Source organism: Macaca mulatta, chromosome 4 (genome assembly GCF_049350105.2).
Source record: "Macaca mulatta isolate MMU2019108-1 chromosome 4, T2T-MMU8v2.0, whole genome shotgun sequence".
In the NCBI taxonomy this organism is placed as follows: domain Eukaryota; kingdom Metazoa; phylum Chordata; class Mammalia; order Primates; family Cercopithecidae; genus Macaca; species Macaca mulatta.
In genome coordinates, this window is record NC_133409.1 from 11,531,223 (window position 1) to 11,546,353 (window position 15,131).

The window sequence follows — 15,131 nt, forward strand, 5'->3', positions numbered from 1 at the left end:
ACTAAACCAGGAAGAAGTCAAATCCCTTAATAGACCAATAACAAGTTTTGAAATTGAGGCAGTAATTAATAGCCTACCAACCAAAAAAAAGCCCAGACCATGGGGATTAACAGTCAGATTCTACCAGAGGTACAAAGAAGAGCTAGCACCATTCCTTCTGAAAGCATTCCAAACAATATTATGTCAATAGATGCAGAAAAGGCCTTTGATAAAATTCAATACCCAATCATGCTAAAAACTCTTAATAAACTAGGTATTGATGGAGTATGTCTCAAAATAATAAGAGCTATTTATGACAAACCCTTAGCCTATATCATACTGAATAGGCAAAAGCTGGAAGCATTCCCTTTGAAAACCAGCACAAGACATGAATGCCCTCTCTCACCACTCCTATTCAACATAGTATTGGAAGTTCTGTCCAGGATAATCAGGCAAGAGAAAGAAGTAAAGTGTATTCAAATAGGAAGAGAGGAAGTCAAATTGTTTCTGTTTGCAGATGACATGACTGAATATTTAGAAAACCCTATCATCTCAGCCCAAAATCTCCTTAAGCTGATAAGCAACTTCAGCGAAGTCTCAGAACACAAAATCAATGTGGAAAAATCACAAACGTTTCTATACACCAATAACAGACAGAGAGCCAAATCATGATGAGCTCCCATTCACAATTGCTACAAAGAGAATAAAATATGCCTAGGAATACAACTTACAAGGGATGTAAAGGACTTCTTCAAGGAGAACTACAAACCACTGCTCAAGGAAATAAGACAGGACACAAACAAATGGAAAAACATTCCATGCTCATGAACTGGAGGAATCAATATTGTGAAAATGGCCATACTGCCCAAAGTAATTCATAGATTCAATGCTATCCCCATCAAGCTACCATTGATTTCTTCACAGAATTAGAAAAAACTATTTTAAATTTCATATGGAATCAAAAAAGTGCCTGTATATCCAAGACAATCCTAAGCAAAAAGAACAAAGCTGGAGGCATCATGCTACCTGATGTCAAAATATACTACAAGGTTATAGGAACAAAAACAGCATGGTATGGTATTGGTACCAAAACAGATATATAGAGCAATGAAACAGAACAGAGGCCTCAGAAATAACACCACACAAATGGTGTTGGGAAAATTTGCTAACCATATGCTGAAAACTGAAACTGGACCCCTTCCTTACACCTTATACAAAAACTAACTCAAGATAGATTAAAGAATTAAATGTAAGACCTAAAACCATAAAAACCCTAGAAGACACTTTGGGAGGTCGAGGTGGGCAGATCATGAGGTCAGGAGATCGAGACCATTCTGGTTAACATGGTGAAACCCCATCTCTACTAAAAATACAAAAAAAAAAAGCTGGGTGTGTTGGTGGGTGCCTGTAGTCCCAGCTATTCGGGAGGCTGAGGCAGGAGAATGGTGTGAACCCAAGAGGTGGAGCTTGCAGCAAGCCAAGATTGTACCACTGCACTCCAGCCTGGGTGACAGAGTGAGACTCTATCTCAAAACAACAACAACAACAACAACGACAACAACAAAAAACCTAGAGGAAAACATAGGCAATACCATCCAGGACATAGGCATGGGAGATGACTTCATGACTAAAACACCAAAAGCAATGGCAACAAAAGCCAAAATTGACAAGTGAGATCTAATTAAAATAAAGAGCTTCTGCACAGCAAAAAACTATCATCAGAGTGAACAAGCAACCTACAGAATGGTAGAAAATTTTTGCAATCTATCCATCTGACAAAGGGCTAATGTTTAGAATGTACAAGCAACTTAAACAAATGTACAAGAAGAAAAAACCCCATCAAAAAGTGGGTGAAGGGTATGAACAGACACTTCTAACAAGAAGACCTTTTTGTGGCCAGCTAACATGAAAAAAAGCTCATCATCTCTGGTCATTAGAGAAATACAAATCTAAACCACAATGAGATACCATATCATGCCAGTTAGAATTGTGATCATTAAAAAGTCAGGAAACAACAGATGCTGAAGAGAATATGGAGAAATAGGAACATTTTTACACTGTTGGTGGGAGTGTAAATTAGTTCAACCATTGTGGAAGACAGTGTGGTGATTCCTCAAGGATCTAGAACAAGAAATACCATCTGACCTAGCCATCCCATTACTGGGTATATACCCAAAGGATTATAAATCATTCTACAATAAAGACACATACACACATATGTTTATTGTAGCACTATTCACAATAGCAGAAACTTGGAACCAACTAAAATGCCCATCAATGATAGACTAGATAAAGAAAATGTGGCACATATACACCATGGAATACTACGCAGTCATGAAAAAGAATGAGTTCATGTCCTTGGCAGGGACATGGATGAAGCTGTAAACCATAATTCTCAGCAAACTAACACAAGAACAGAAAACCAAACACCATATGTTCTCACTCATAAGTGTGAGTTGAACAATGAGAACACATGGACACAGGGAGGGGAACATTACACACAGAGGCCTGTTGGGGAGTTGAGGCTAGGGGAGGGATTGGATTCGGAGAAATACCTAATGTAGATGATGGGTTGATGAGTGCAGCAAACCACCATGACACGTGTATACCTATGTAACAAACCCGCATGTTCTGCACATGTATCCCAGAACTTAAAGTATAATAATAATAATAAGATGATACAGAACTGCAGAATGAATAAGAACTCACCAAACATCTGCTGCCTTCAGGAGACTCATCTAAGACATAAGGACTCACATAAACTTAAAGTAAATGGATGGAAAAAGGCATTTCATGCAAATGGACACCAAAAGCTAGCAGGAGTACCTATTGTTGTATCAGACAAAATAAACTTTAAAGCAACAGTGGTTAAAAGAGACAAATAGGGTCATTATATAATGGTAAAAGACCTTGCCCAACAGGAAAATATCACAATCCTAAACATATATGCCTCCAACACTGCAGCTCCCAAATATGTAAAGTAATTACTACTAGACCTAAGAAATGAGATAGCAACACAATAATAGTGAGGAACTTCAATACTCCACTGACAGCACTAAACAGGTCATCAAGACAGAATGTCAACAAAGAAACAATAGATTTAAAGTATACCTTGGAACTAATGGACTTAACAGATATATACAAAACATTTTACCCAATAACCATAGAATACACATTCTATTCAACAACACATGGTACTTTCTCCAAGATAGACCATATGATAAGCCATAAAATGAACCTAAATAAATTTAAGAAAATCAAAATTATATCAAGCACTCTCTTAGACCACAGTAGAATAAACCTGGAAATCAACTCCAAAAGGAACCTTCAAAACCATGCAAATACATGGAAATTAAATAACCTACTTCTGAATGACATTGGATCAAAAACAAAATCAAAATAGAAATTAAAAAATTATTTGAACTGAATGACAATAATGACACAATCTATCAAAACTTCTGGGATACAGCTAAGGTGGTGCTAAGAGGACAATTCACAGCCCTAAATGCCTACATCAAAAAGTCTGAAAGAGGACAAACAGACAATCTAAGGCTGCACCTCAAGGAACTAAAGAAATAAGAACACACCAACCCCCAAACAAGAAAGGAAATAATCAAGATTTTAGAGTAGAACTAAGTAAAATTGAAATAAAAAATACAACAGATAAATCAAACAAAAGCTGGTTCTTTGAAAATGTTAATAAAATTGATAGACCATTAGCAAGATTAACCAAGTAAAGAAGATAGAAAATCCAAATGACTTCACTGAGAAACAAAACAGGAGATATTCCAACTGACACCACTGAAATACAAAAGATCATTCGAGGCTACTGTGAACACCTTCACACACAAATAAACTAGAAAACCTAGAAGAGATAGATAAATTCCTGAAAAAATACAACCGTCCTAGCTTAAATCAGGGAGAAGTAGATACCTTGAACAGACCAATAACGTGCAGCAAGATTGAAACAGTAATTTAAAAATTACCAACAAAAAATGTCCAGGACCAGATGGATTCACAGTAGAATTCTACCAGACATTCAGAGGATTGGTACCAATCTTTTTGACACTATTCCACAAGATGGAGAAAGAAGGAACCTTTCCTAATTCATTCTATGAAGCCAGCATCACCCTAATACCAAAACCAGAAAAGGACACAACTAAAAAAGAAAACTACTGACTGATATCCTTGATGAACATAGATGTTAAAATCTTCAATAAAATGCTAGCTAACAGAATGCAACAACATATTAAAAAGATAATCCACCATGATCAAGTGGATTTCATACCAGGGATGAAGGGATGGTTTAACATACGCAAGTCAATAAATGTGATATGCCACATAAACAGAATTAAAAATAAACATCACATGACCATCTCAAAAGGTGCAGAAAAATCATTTGACAAAATACAACATCCCTTTATGATTAAAACCTTCTGCAGAATTGGCATACAATTGACATACCTTAATGTAATAAAAACCATCTATGACAAACCCACAGCCAACATAATACTGAATGGGGAAAAGTTGAAAGCATTCCCTCTGAGAATGAGAACAAGACAAGGATGCCCACTCTCATCACTCCTCTTGAACATTGTACTGGAAGTCCTAGCCAAAGCAATCAGACAAGAGCAAAAAATAAAGGGCATCCAAATTGGTAAAGAAGAAGCCAAACTGTCCCTGTTTGCTGATGATATTATAGTTTACCTTGAAAACCTTAAGGACTCCTCCAGAAAGCTCCTAGAACTGATAAAAGAATTCAGCAAAGTTTCCGGATACAAGATTAACGTACACAAATCATAGCTCTTCTATATGCCAACAGAGATCAAGTAGAAAATCAATCAAGAACTCAACCTCTTTTAAAATAGCTGCAATAAAAAAAAATACTTAGGAATACACCTAACAAAGGACTCGAAAGACCTCTACAAGGAAAACTACAAAACACTGTTGAAAGAAATCATAGACAACACAAACAAATGGAGACGCATCACATGCTCATGGATGGGTAGAATCAATACTGTGAAAATGAGCATAATGCCAAAAGCAATCTACAAGTTCAATGCAATCTTGATAAAAAAATACCACCATCATTTTTCACAGAGTTAGAAAAACACAATTCTAAAATTCATATAGAATCAACAAAGAGCCCACATAGCCAAAGCCAGACTAAGCAGAAAGAACAAATCTGGAAGCATCACGCTACATGATTTCAAACTATACTACAAAGCCATGGTCACCAAAACAGTGTGGTACTGGTATAAAAATAGGCAGATAGACCAATGGAACAGAATAGAGAACCCAGAAGTAAACCCAAATACTTACAGCCAACTCATCTTCAATAAAGCAAACAAAAACCTAAAGTGGAGAAAACACACCCTTTTCAACAAATGGTGCTGGGATAATTAGCTAGTGACATGTAAGAGAATGAAACTGGATCCTCATCTCTCATTGTGTACAAAAAATCAGCTCAAGATGGATTAAGGACTTAAACCAAAGATCTGAAACTATAAAAATTCTAGAAGACATCATTGGAAAAATCCCTCTAGACGTTGGCTTGGGCAAGAATTTCATCACCAAAAACCCAAAAGCAAATCCAATAAAAACAAAGATAAATAGTTGGGACCTAATTAAACTAAAGAGCTTTTGCACAGCAAAAGGAACAGTCAGCAAACAGACAACCCACAGAGTGGTAGAAAATCTTTACAATCTATACATCTGACAAAGGACTAATATCCAGAATCTACAACGAACTCAAACAAATCAGTAAGAAAGAAACAAACAATTCCATCAAAAAGCGAGCTAAGGATATGAATAGACAATTCTTAAAAGAAGATATACCAAAGGCCAACAAACATATGAAAAACTGCTCAACATCACTAATGATCAGGGAAATGCAAATCAAAACCACAATGTGATACCACCTTACTCCTGCATGAATGGTCATAATCAAAAAACAGTAGGTGTTGGCATGGATGCATCAAACAGGGAACACTTCTACACTGCTGTTGGGAATATAACTAGTACAGCCGCAATGAAAAACAGTGTGGAGATTCCTTAAAGAACTGAAAGTAGGACTACCATTTGATTCAGCAATCTCACTACTGGGTATCCACCCAGAGAAAAATAAGTCATTACTTGAAAAAGATACTTGCACATGCATGTATATAGCAGCATAATTCACAATTGCAAAATCATGGAATCAACCCAAATGTCCATCAATCAACGAGTGAATAAAGAAACTCTGATATATATATATATATAAAAATATATCTCATATCATATATATGATATATATATATGGTGGAATACCACTACATCATATATATGTATACTACTACATCATATATATATATATGAATACTACATCTCATATATATATATATGATGGAATACTACTCATCCATAAAAAGGAATGAATTAACAGCATTTGCAATTACCTGGATAAGATTGGAGACTATTATTCTAAGTGAGCTAAGTGAACTAACTCAGGAATAGAAAACCAAACATCGTTTGTTCTCACTAATATGTGGGAGCTAAGTTATGAGGATGCAAAGGCATAAAGATGATTCAGTGGACTTTGAGGACTTAGGGGAAAAGTAGGAGGGGTGCGAAGGATAAAAGACAACAAATATGGTGCAGTGTGTACTGCTCAGGTGATGGGTGCACCAGGATCTCACAAATCTCCACTAAAGAACTTACTTATCTTGCAGTGAGCCGAGATCGTGCCTCTGCACACCAGCCTGGGCGACAGAGCAAGACTCCATCTCAAAAAATAAAAACAAAAAAGAGCTTACTCGTGTAACCAAATACTACCTGTAACCCAATAACTTACGGAAAAAAATAAGATAATAAAAAAGAAAAAACCACAATCAACCTAGTATGCTATGTTTGCAAAAAAAAAAAAAAAAAATTCTTAAACATGTATGCTATATAAGCACCTATTATCTCCCCACAAAAGAAAAAGACCCTGCAAAAGTAGAAGACTCTTTCAGCATAAGGCTTCTATAACAAAAGATGTTAAAGAATGCTATGTGGGCCGGGCGCGGTGGCTTAAGCCTGTAATCCCAGCACTTTGGGAGGCCGAGACGGGTGGATCACGAGGTCAGGAGATCGAGACCATCCTGGCTAACACGGTGAAACCCCGTCTCTACTAAAAAATACAAAAAACTAGCCGGGCTCAGTGGCGGGCGCCTGTAGTCCCAGGTACTCGGGAGGCTGAGGCAGGAGAATGGCGTGAACACGGGAGGCGGAGCTTGCAGTGAGCTGAGATCCGGCCACTGCACTCCAGCCTGGGTGGCAGAGCGAGACTCCGTCTCAAAAAAAAAAAAAAAAAAAAAAAAGAATGCTATGTGGGTAGAAGAAAAATAATACCTAATAGGAACTGGTATTAAAACCATAAACTAGTATTAAAACCAAAAAATTTATCAATTAATGTAATACAAAATACCCAAGAATGATACTCTGCATACTACAAAACAATGTTGAGGAAAACAAATAAAAGATCTAAATAAAGATATACCATGTGGCTGGGCCTGGTGGCTCATGCCTGTAATCTCAGCACTTTGGGAGGCTGGGGTGGATGGATCACCTGAGGTCAGGAGTTCAAGACCAGCCTGACCAACATGGTGAAACCCTGTTTCTACTAAAAATGCAAAAATTAGCTGGATGTGGTGGCACATGCTTGTAATCCCAGCTACTGGGGAGGCTGAGGCAGAAGAATCACCTGAACCCAGGTGGTGGAGGTTATAGTGAGCCGAGATCGCACCATTGAGCAACTGCAGCCCGGACAACAAGAGCAAAACTCCGCCTCAAAAAAAAAAAAAAAAAAAATATATATATATATATATATATATGTGTGTGTGTGTGTGTGTACATATATGTGTGTGTGTGTACATATATATACCATGCTTTTAGATTAAAAGACTCAGTATCACTTCTCATTAAATTGATCTTTGGATTCGACCCACATCTAATCAGAATTCCATCACTAATATATATATGTATTTTTAAAGTGATAACATTTATATGTTAGAACCACAAAGACAATCTTTAAAAAGAAGAAAAAAAGTTGGAGAACTTTTATAACACAATTTAAAGATTTCTAAAGGGACAATAATCAAGACATGTGATATTGGCCAGAGGCCATGTGTCTTGCCTGTAATTCCATCACTCTGGGAGTCTGAAGCAGGAGGAGCACTTGAGTCCAGGAGTTCTAGACCAGCCTGGGCAATATAGCAAGAGCCTGTGTCTACAAAAAATAATTTAAAAAGGACTAGTAAGTGTGGTGCCATGAACCTGTAGTCTCAGCTATTAGGGAGGCTGAGGTGGGAGGATCGCTTGAGCCCAGGAGGTTGATGCTGAAGTGAGCCGAGATCATGCTGCTAATCTCCAGTCTGGTTGACAGAGCAAGATCCTCTTTCTCTCTCTCTCTCAAAATAGAAAAAAGACACATAATATTAGCAAAAAAGCATACAAACATAAAAAAGATGATTTAGAAGCAGACCCACATATACACGTTCAATTGATTTTCAATATACCTGGCAAAGAAATTCAATGGAGAAATAAATTATTTCCAAAACTATTGTTTTAGCTATCTGTAGCTATCCACACAGAAAATAAAACAAAACCTGGCCTTGACTTCTGCTTTCTAGTTCAAATTAATTTCAAATAGTTCTTAGACCTACATATAAGAGCAACACTGCAGCTGAAATTTAAAAAAAAAACAAAAAAACTTCTACAAAAGAACTAACCTTTACAACTTAGGGGAAGGCAAAATTATTGAGGCTGGACCCAGAAAACCCTATCTATAAAGAAAAACCAGTTATAATTTGGGATTTCATAAAATGAAATCTTAAGTTCACCCAATATCACTGTTAAGAAAGTAAATAGGCAAGTAACACACTGGAAGAAAATCCTCTCAATCGGTATATCTGACAAACGGCTTGTATCCATAGTATAGAAACATTTCTCCCACTCACTAATCAGAGGACAAGCAACCCGATCAAAATGGGCAACAGACCGAGTAGGCATTTCATAGGGAAGAATGGACACATAGCCAATAATTACCTGAAGAAGTGCTCAATATCTCAGCCATCAAAAATCAAGAATTACAACCATCATTAGACATCACCAAACACCCAATGGATATGGATATCATTAAGAAGACACACAATAAATGGTGTCACTGATGTGGAGCTAGATTATAAAACTCTTACCATATGCTGGTGGAAGATCAAAATGATACGACAAATTAAAAAATCAGTCAGATGGTTTCTTATAAAGTTCCATCAATATGCATCTATCTTACAGACCTGCAATTCTATTCCTGAATATTTACCCCAAGGAAATGAAAAAATAAGTCCACAAAGAGTTCTATATGAATATTTATAGCAGCCTTACTTATTATAATCCAAACTGTAAAAATAACTTCAATGTTCATCAGTAACAAAATGAAAAAATAATTTGCAACCTACTGGTACACATGAATACTATTCAGCACTGACTCTCTCAAATAGCATGGATGGAACTCAAAAATATACTCAGGAAAGAAGCCATGTATATTCTGTATGAGTTCATTTACATGAGGCTCCAAAAGAGGAAAAACTAATTTCTGGTGAAAGAAACCAATGTATTTGCCTCTGGCAGTGGCAAGGGGGTAGCAGAGATTAATTGGGTAGGGACTCGAGAGAGTTTCTGGGGTCACAGAAATGTTCTGTGTGGTGATGGGAGTTTGGGTTCCACAGGTATAGGTGTTGATCCAAACTCATCAAACAAACAACATTACAGATGTGTGCATCTCACTCTATGGGAAAGCATACCTCAACTGTAAAAAGAGCAGAAATTTCTTTTAAACCTTCAGCCTTTTAGCACATCCAGTTGCTTGGAGAACCAGCTTCCTCAAATGGGAGTCTAGGCTTGAGACTAAGTCACATGCATAGAGTCTCTAAACTTTCCCATGGTGCATAAGACGTTTCAAATTTTCTCGGAGAGCTGCAGGTTATTAATCTGAGGATTCTGACAAGTTGGGTCAACGTTCCTAGGAGGCATGAGTGGGAGTACATTCTCTAAGATCCCTCCACCCCGGGGTCCTTGCCTTCTGTGCCTCTTACTCCATTGTTTTCTGACTCCTCTGTAGCCACTCGACCTCTTCAGATCCCATAGTCTACCCAGCCGACGACATTTATGCCTTGGGTCCCACTGTTCTTTCTCCTCATCCTCCATTCCCTCAGTTCTGGAGCAGCTGCGGCCAGCAAAGGATGAACTGAGAGCAGGAGAGGAGGTCCTGCTCAGGAACCCATGCTAGAGAAATGGCATCCTCTCTGGGAGCTAGTCTTTTAGGGCAGGTTTCATAAGTCTTGTAAACCCAAACGCACTTAATCTACCTGATTTGTTATTTACAGTAATACTATTTTCATAATTGCTTTTCACTGTAAAAGCAGCGCCTTTTAGCTACACTGTGAGTACATAAAGGGGCTGGCCTGGGAATGGTATCATGTTGGATGTCATTTCTTCCATGAAGTAATATATATTAGTTCCAATTTACATGTTACTGCAGAGTCCTAGAGAGAGGTACAAAGAACGAGACAGATATCAATACATTTTTATGTGCATTAAAAAAATCTAAGGCCAGGTGCAGTGGCTCACGCCTGTAATCCCAGCACTTTGGGAGTCCGAGGCAGGCGGATCACAAGGTCAGGAGACTGAGACCATCCTGGCTAACATGGTGAAACCCTGTCTCTACTAAAAATACAAAAAATTAGCCAGGCGTGGTGGCGGGAGCCTGTAGTCCCAGCTACTTGGGAGGTTGAGGCAGAATAATGGCGTGAACCCGGGAGGTGGAGCTTGCAGTTAGCTGAGATTGCGCCACTGTACTCTAACCTGAGCTACAGAGCGAGACTCCATCTCAAAAAAAAAAAATCTAAAATACACTCTTCAAAATCTATGTCATTTATTCTGAAGGCATGCAGTTGGAAGGAGGAAGATATTCTGAATTCTTCTTGTATACGTTTATGTATGATCTCAGTATTTATATGGATCATAGACCAATTTTGATATTTTAAAATACAAATTATAATCTATCTTGGAAATTTACATGGTTCTTTAGAACTTGAGGACCATTTTTGCTTTTGAGAATATTATTATTATTGTACCTAAAATGGGAATATTACAATGTCACTTTTTAACACTTTGTTATAACAAAGTTTAGACAGTGCTGGGTGCCCCTGAATTTTTTCCTGCCTCTTGTGACCTGTGTTGTTTTGGAATTTGCAGTGGCCTGACCAGGAACTACTGCAGGAATCCAGATTCTGGGAAACAACCCTGGTGTTACACGACTGATCCATGTGTGAGGTGGGAGTACTGCAACCTGACACAATGCTCAGAAACAGAATCAGGTGTCCTAGAGACTCCCACTGTTGTTCCGGTTCCAAGCATGGAAGCTCATTCTGAAGCAGGTAAGAAGTCTGTGGCCAGACATCTACACATTTGAACATTGGGATGAAAAGAGATGGAAAATCTGACTGATGCAGAAGCCTTCCATGCTACACAGAAACTTGAGGGGATGGCACGTGGAAAGAAGCCTCAGCATCGTCTCTGATGGAGAAATTTCTGGTGCAACATGTGTGGGTGGTGTCTTCAGGAACAGTGCAAACCCACCAGGGCACTTGACTTACCACTCACTTTGTTATGAAAGGGGTTATCTCAGTGTTCCAGACAAAATTCCAATTCTAACATCAGGCCAAATTTGTGCCAAATTTCACACTAGTGAGTGTTTCCAGGCATTTCTTAAAGTGGGCAGTGTTCATTGCGATCTTCAGCATTGCAGTTGCTGAGGCATGTGGCCGCTGAGATTGTCATCCTGGAGAAACCTAACATGATGATATTTATTCCATCTAATCCTGGGGCTATTGGGCAGTGCGTACCACAGAATGCACCATTTCTCTGGCTTACCTCGTCTTAGGTAGGCTCTGCCCACCTGTGCTTGGAAGGCAGTGATTTCTTGGTGTTCTTGCACCTTCTCTTGGAACATGAATCTTTGGTGTGTGTTGAGAGGAAGGGTAGTATACTTCTGCTTTGTTGCAATGCAGCATGCTAGGACAAGAGGATTCCCTGTCTCTACTGTAAGGGAATAAGATTTCAGCCTCCGTCCTTCTCTAAGAAGCAATAGGTCTTTGCTGGCAAGTACTAGATGCAGGACCATGACCTGCCCCATCCACCAGAAGCTTAAGGCTTTGACTTTTCAGGAGCAATGGTCTAGGGAAATGTGCCAGGTTTTCATGTCTGTCCCCAACTGACAGTCAATCACCCTACAGCCTGCACGGTCTAATCCATCACCATCTGGTTTGCTGCCTCGTTCTCGTGAACAACCAGTAGAGAGTCATACAAAAGAGCTTGCATATGAGTCTTAGTTTCAATTGTAAGCACACTGATATGTCCTTTTCCTACCAGGTTTTGAATATAACATTTCTAAGAACTTACTAAAATATTAGAATGCTATTAATCTATTGTTTTTGCTTCAGCATGTCCTTCTGCTTGCGAGTATACTAAAGAGAACAGTCATAATTCTGAAACTACCGTCCTGTTTGTGTCATAAATTGCTTCACATGTTTCTGCGTACTAGTAATTACTCAGCTTGATTCTGTCTATTTTCAGCACCAACTGAGCAAACCCCTGTGGTCCAGCAGTGCTACCATGGTAATGGACAGAGTTATCGAGGCACATTCTCCACCACTGTCACAGGAAGGACATGTCAATCTTGGTCATCCATGACACCACACCAGCATAAGAGGACCCCGGAAAACCACCCAAATGAGTATGTCATTGATGTCAATTATAAAAGGAGCAACAGCCAACTTAAGTTTCTCTTAGAAGAGCCATGCTTCAAGCTAACTTGTTAGGACCAAATTTCCCTTAGACCCAGAAGGTGTGGCAAAATGTCCAAACAACCTTGCTTTTGATCAAAGAGTCTGAGAGAAGAGATATTTTAGGCTTGCTATCTTTTCTAATAGTCTGATGGAAGCAGAAGGCTATATGGAGTTGATGAGGTTTTGCTAACGTAAAGCTCAGGAGATCAAATGATCAAATAGAGTGCCATTCTACAGTGTTCATTAAAGATCAGTGCAGTCTTTCATGCATGCAATTCTATCATTCTAACTTCCCTTCCCTGAAATGAAGGTTGTGTTCACCATTTTTGTCATGGGTCACAAGTAAATAATTCATATGTATATGAATATATATAGAACCAGGTGTGTTCATTTGACTAGTATTTATATATATATTCATATAGGTTAGTATTCATGTATATGTTCATACAGACTAGTATTCATATATATATATGGTCTAGGGAAATGTGCAAAGTTTTCATGTCTGTCCCTGACTGATGACCAAATACCCTATAGCCTGCACAGCTGCAGGCTGTATAGCCATACAATTTGCAGGACACACACACACACATATTAATATAATATAACATATGTAAACCTGTGTGAACACACTGGGTTCTAAGCTCCAGTTTTCTGAAGGGATATGGGTTGCCAGGACAAGAAGAGCAAAAGCAAGAATGTAGATAAGAGTCAGGAAATAAACAGATATGGAGATTAAAATGGGCAGGTACATGGACAAAAAACCAGGTCTGAGAAAAACTGACTTTCTGCCATAAATGACTATAAAAGATATATAAAAAAAACTTTCCACATGGTGGACAAGAGATGGTATAGGACTGAGATAATTTAGAAAAGGAAATGAATGAGCACAGCTCCATAACTATTCTAACTTTCTTCCTGGAGAACCTTCCTGAACTGAAGGGCAAGGAGTTGGAGCCAAAGCCAACCATAGCAGTTTTGCTGAACTGAGGAAAGAGACTAGAGTTTGGAATAGCTAAGAAAGTGTAGATTTTCTAGGCTAGGTAATAATGAGAAAGGATTTGTGGTGAAAAGGAGCTGAAGGAATATGCATGGAAGTCTCCTCAAGTCTAATATAAACTGCATGTGCACAGGGAGAAATTCTACAAAGTAGGACAGAGAACCACTATGGGGGAAAGGACAAATTCAGGGAAACAGTGAGCTCAATGGAGATGCCAGAGCTCATGTAGCACTGCGGGGTATTGGAGTTCTGATCAGCTCAAGGAGAGATATCTCATTGAACATCTCGGGCATTCAGTAGAGACCCCAGAAAAGTCATACTTTAGGAGTAGGATTTATGCCTTGTTAGAATAAAGGCTACTCCAGAAACACCCTAGTAAAGCTTAAAAACCAAGTCTAAAAGGACCCAAATGATCTCCAAGTAAATTAACTGCCTGACAGAAGAAATCTCAACCATCACTGGAGGTAAATAACTTGATACGGTGCTCTGTAATGTGGCATTCACAATGAGTGGCATATATTTAAAAATTTGTGAGGCAGAAAAAAGCAATTAGTGTGATCCATAACTAGGAGAAAAACTAGTCAATATGAATAGACCAAGAAATAGTAGAAACGATGGAATTGACAAAGAAATTAAAACTGTGTATATATGATAATTGTGTTCAAAGATTTGAAGAAAACATGAACATGAGAGAAACAAATGCAGAATATCAAGAAAAAGCAAACACATAAAACAACCAAATGGAAATTAAAGAACTACAAAAAAGTGTAACCTTAATAAAATACACATTGGATGGCCTTACTATCAGTTCATACATCACAGAAGAAAAAGTGAACTAGAAGATAACTCAATGAAAGCCATACAATCTGTAAGACACACACACACACACACACACACACACACACACACACACAGAGAGAGAGAGAGAGAGAGAGAGAGAGAGAGAAGCTGAAAAAAATAAACAGAACCTCAAAGATATCAGTGAAAATATCAAAAGATTTAATATATGGGTAAAGCAAGTCACAGAAGGACAGGAAAGAGATATTGGGACAGAAAAAAATACTCAAAGCAACGACGGCTGAAGACTTTACACATATGAAGAAAATGATAAACTCACAGTCAAGAAGCTCAATGAATCAGAAATAGTATTTTTAAAAGCAAAACTCTATGATTTACTTGGGTACATCCCAGAAAAATCGTCCAACATCAAAGATGACAAAGATAATCTTATAAACCAGAGGAAAACAAGATCATTTACATAGAGGAACAGTAATGCAAATGACTGATGCCTT

The 15,131-nt window shown here is 38.2% G+C and overlaps 1 protein-coding gene across 12 annotated transcripts in view; it reads left to right on the forward strand.

The window, feature by feature from the left end:
• Positions 1-15,131, forward strand: part of LPA (lipoprotein(a)) — a 185,552-nt gene that overhangs the window by 152,569 nt on the left and 17,852 nt on the right. For all 12 annotated transcript variants that reach the window (XR_013416145.1, XM_077999211.1, XM_077999216.1 and 9 more), the window contains 2 exons: positions 11,251-11,432; positions 12,631-12,790. Coding sequence is in view for 11 of the 12 variants with exons in the window: in XM_077999211.1 (XP_077855337.1) it covers positions 11,251-11,432; positions 12,631-12,790 (342 nt within the window). In the remaining variant the exon portion in view is untranslated. The remainder of the gene's footprint in view (positions 1-11,250; positions 11,433-12,630; positions 12,791-15,131) is intronic.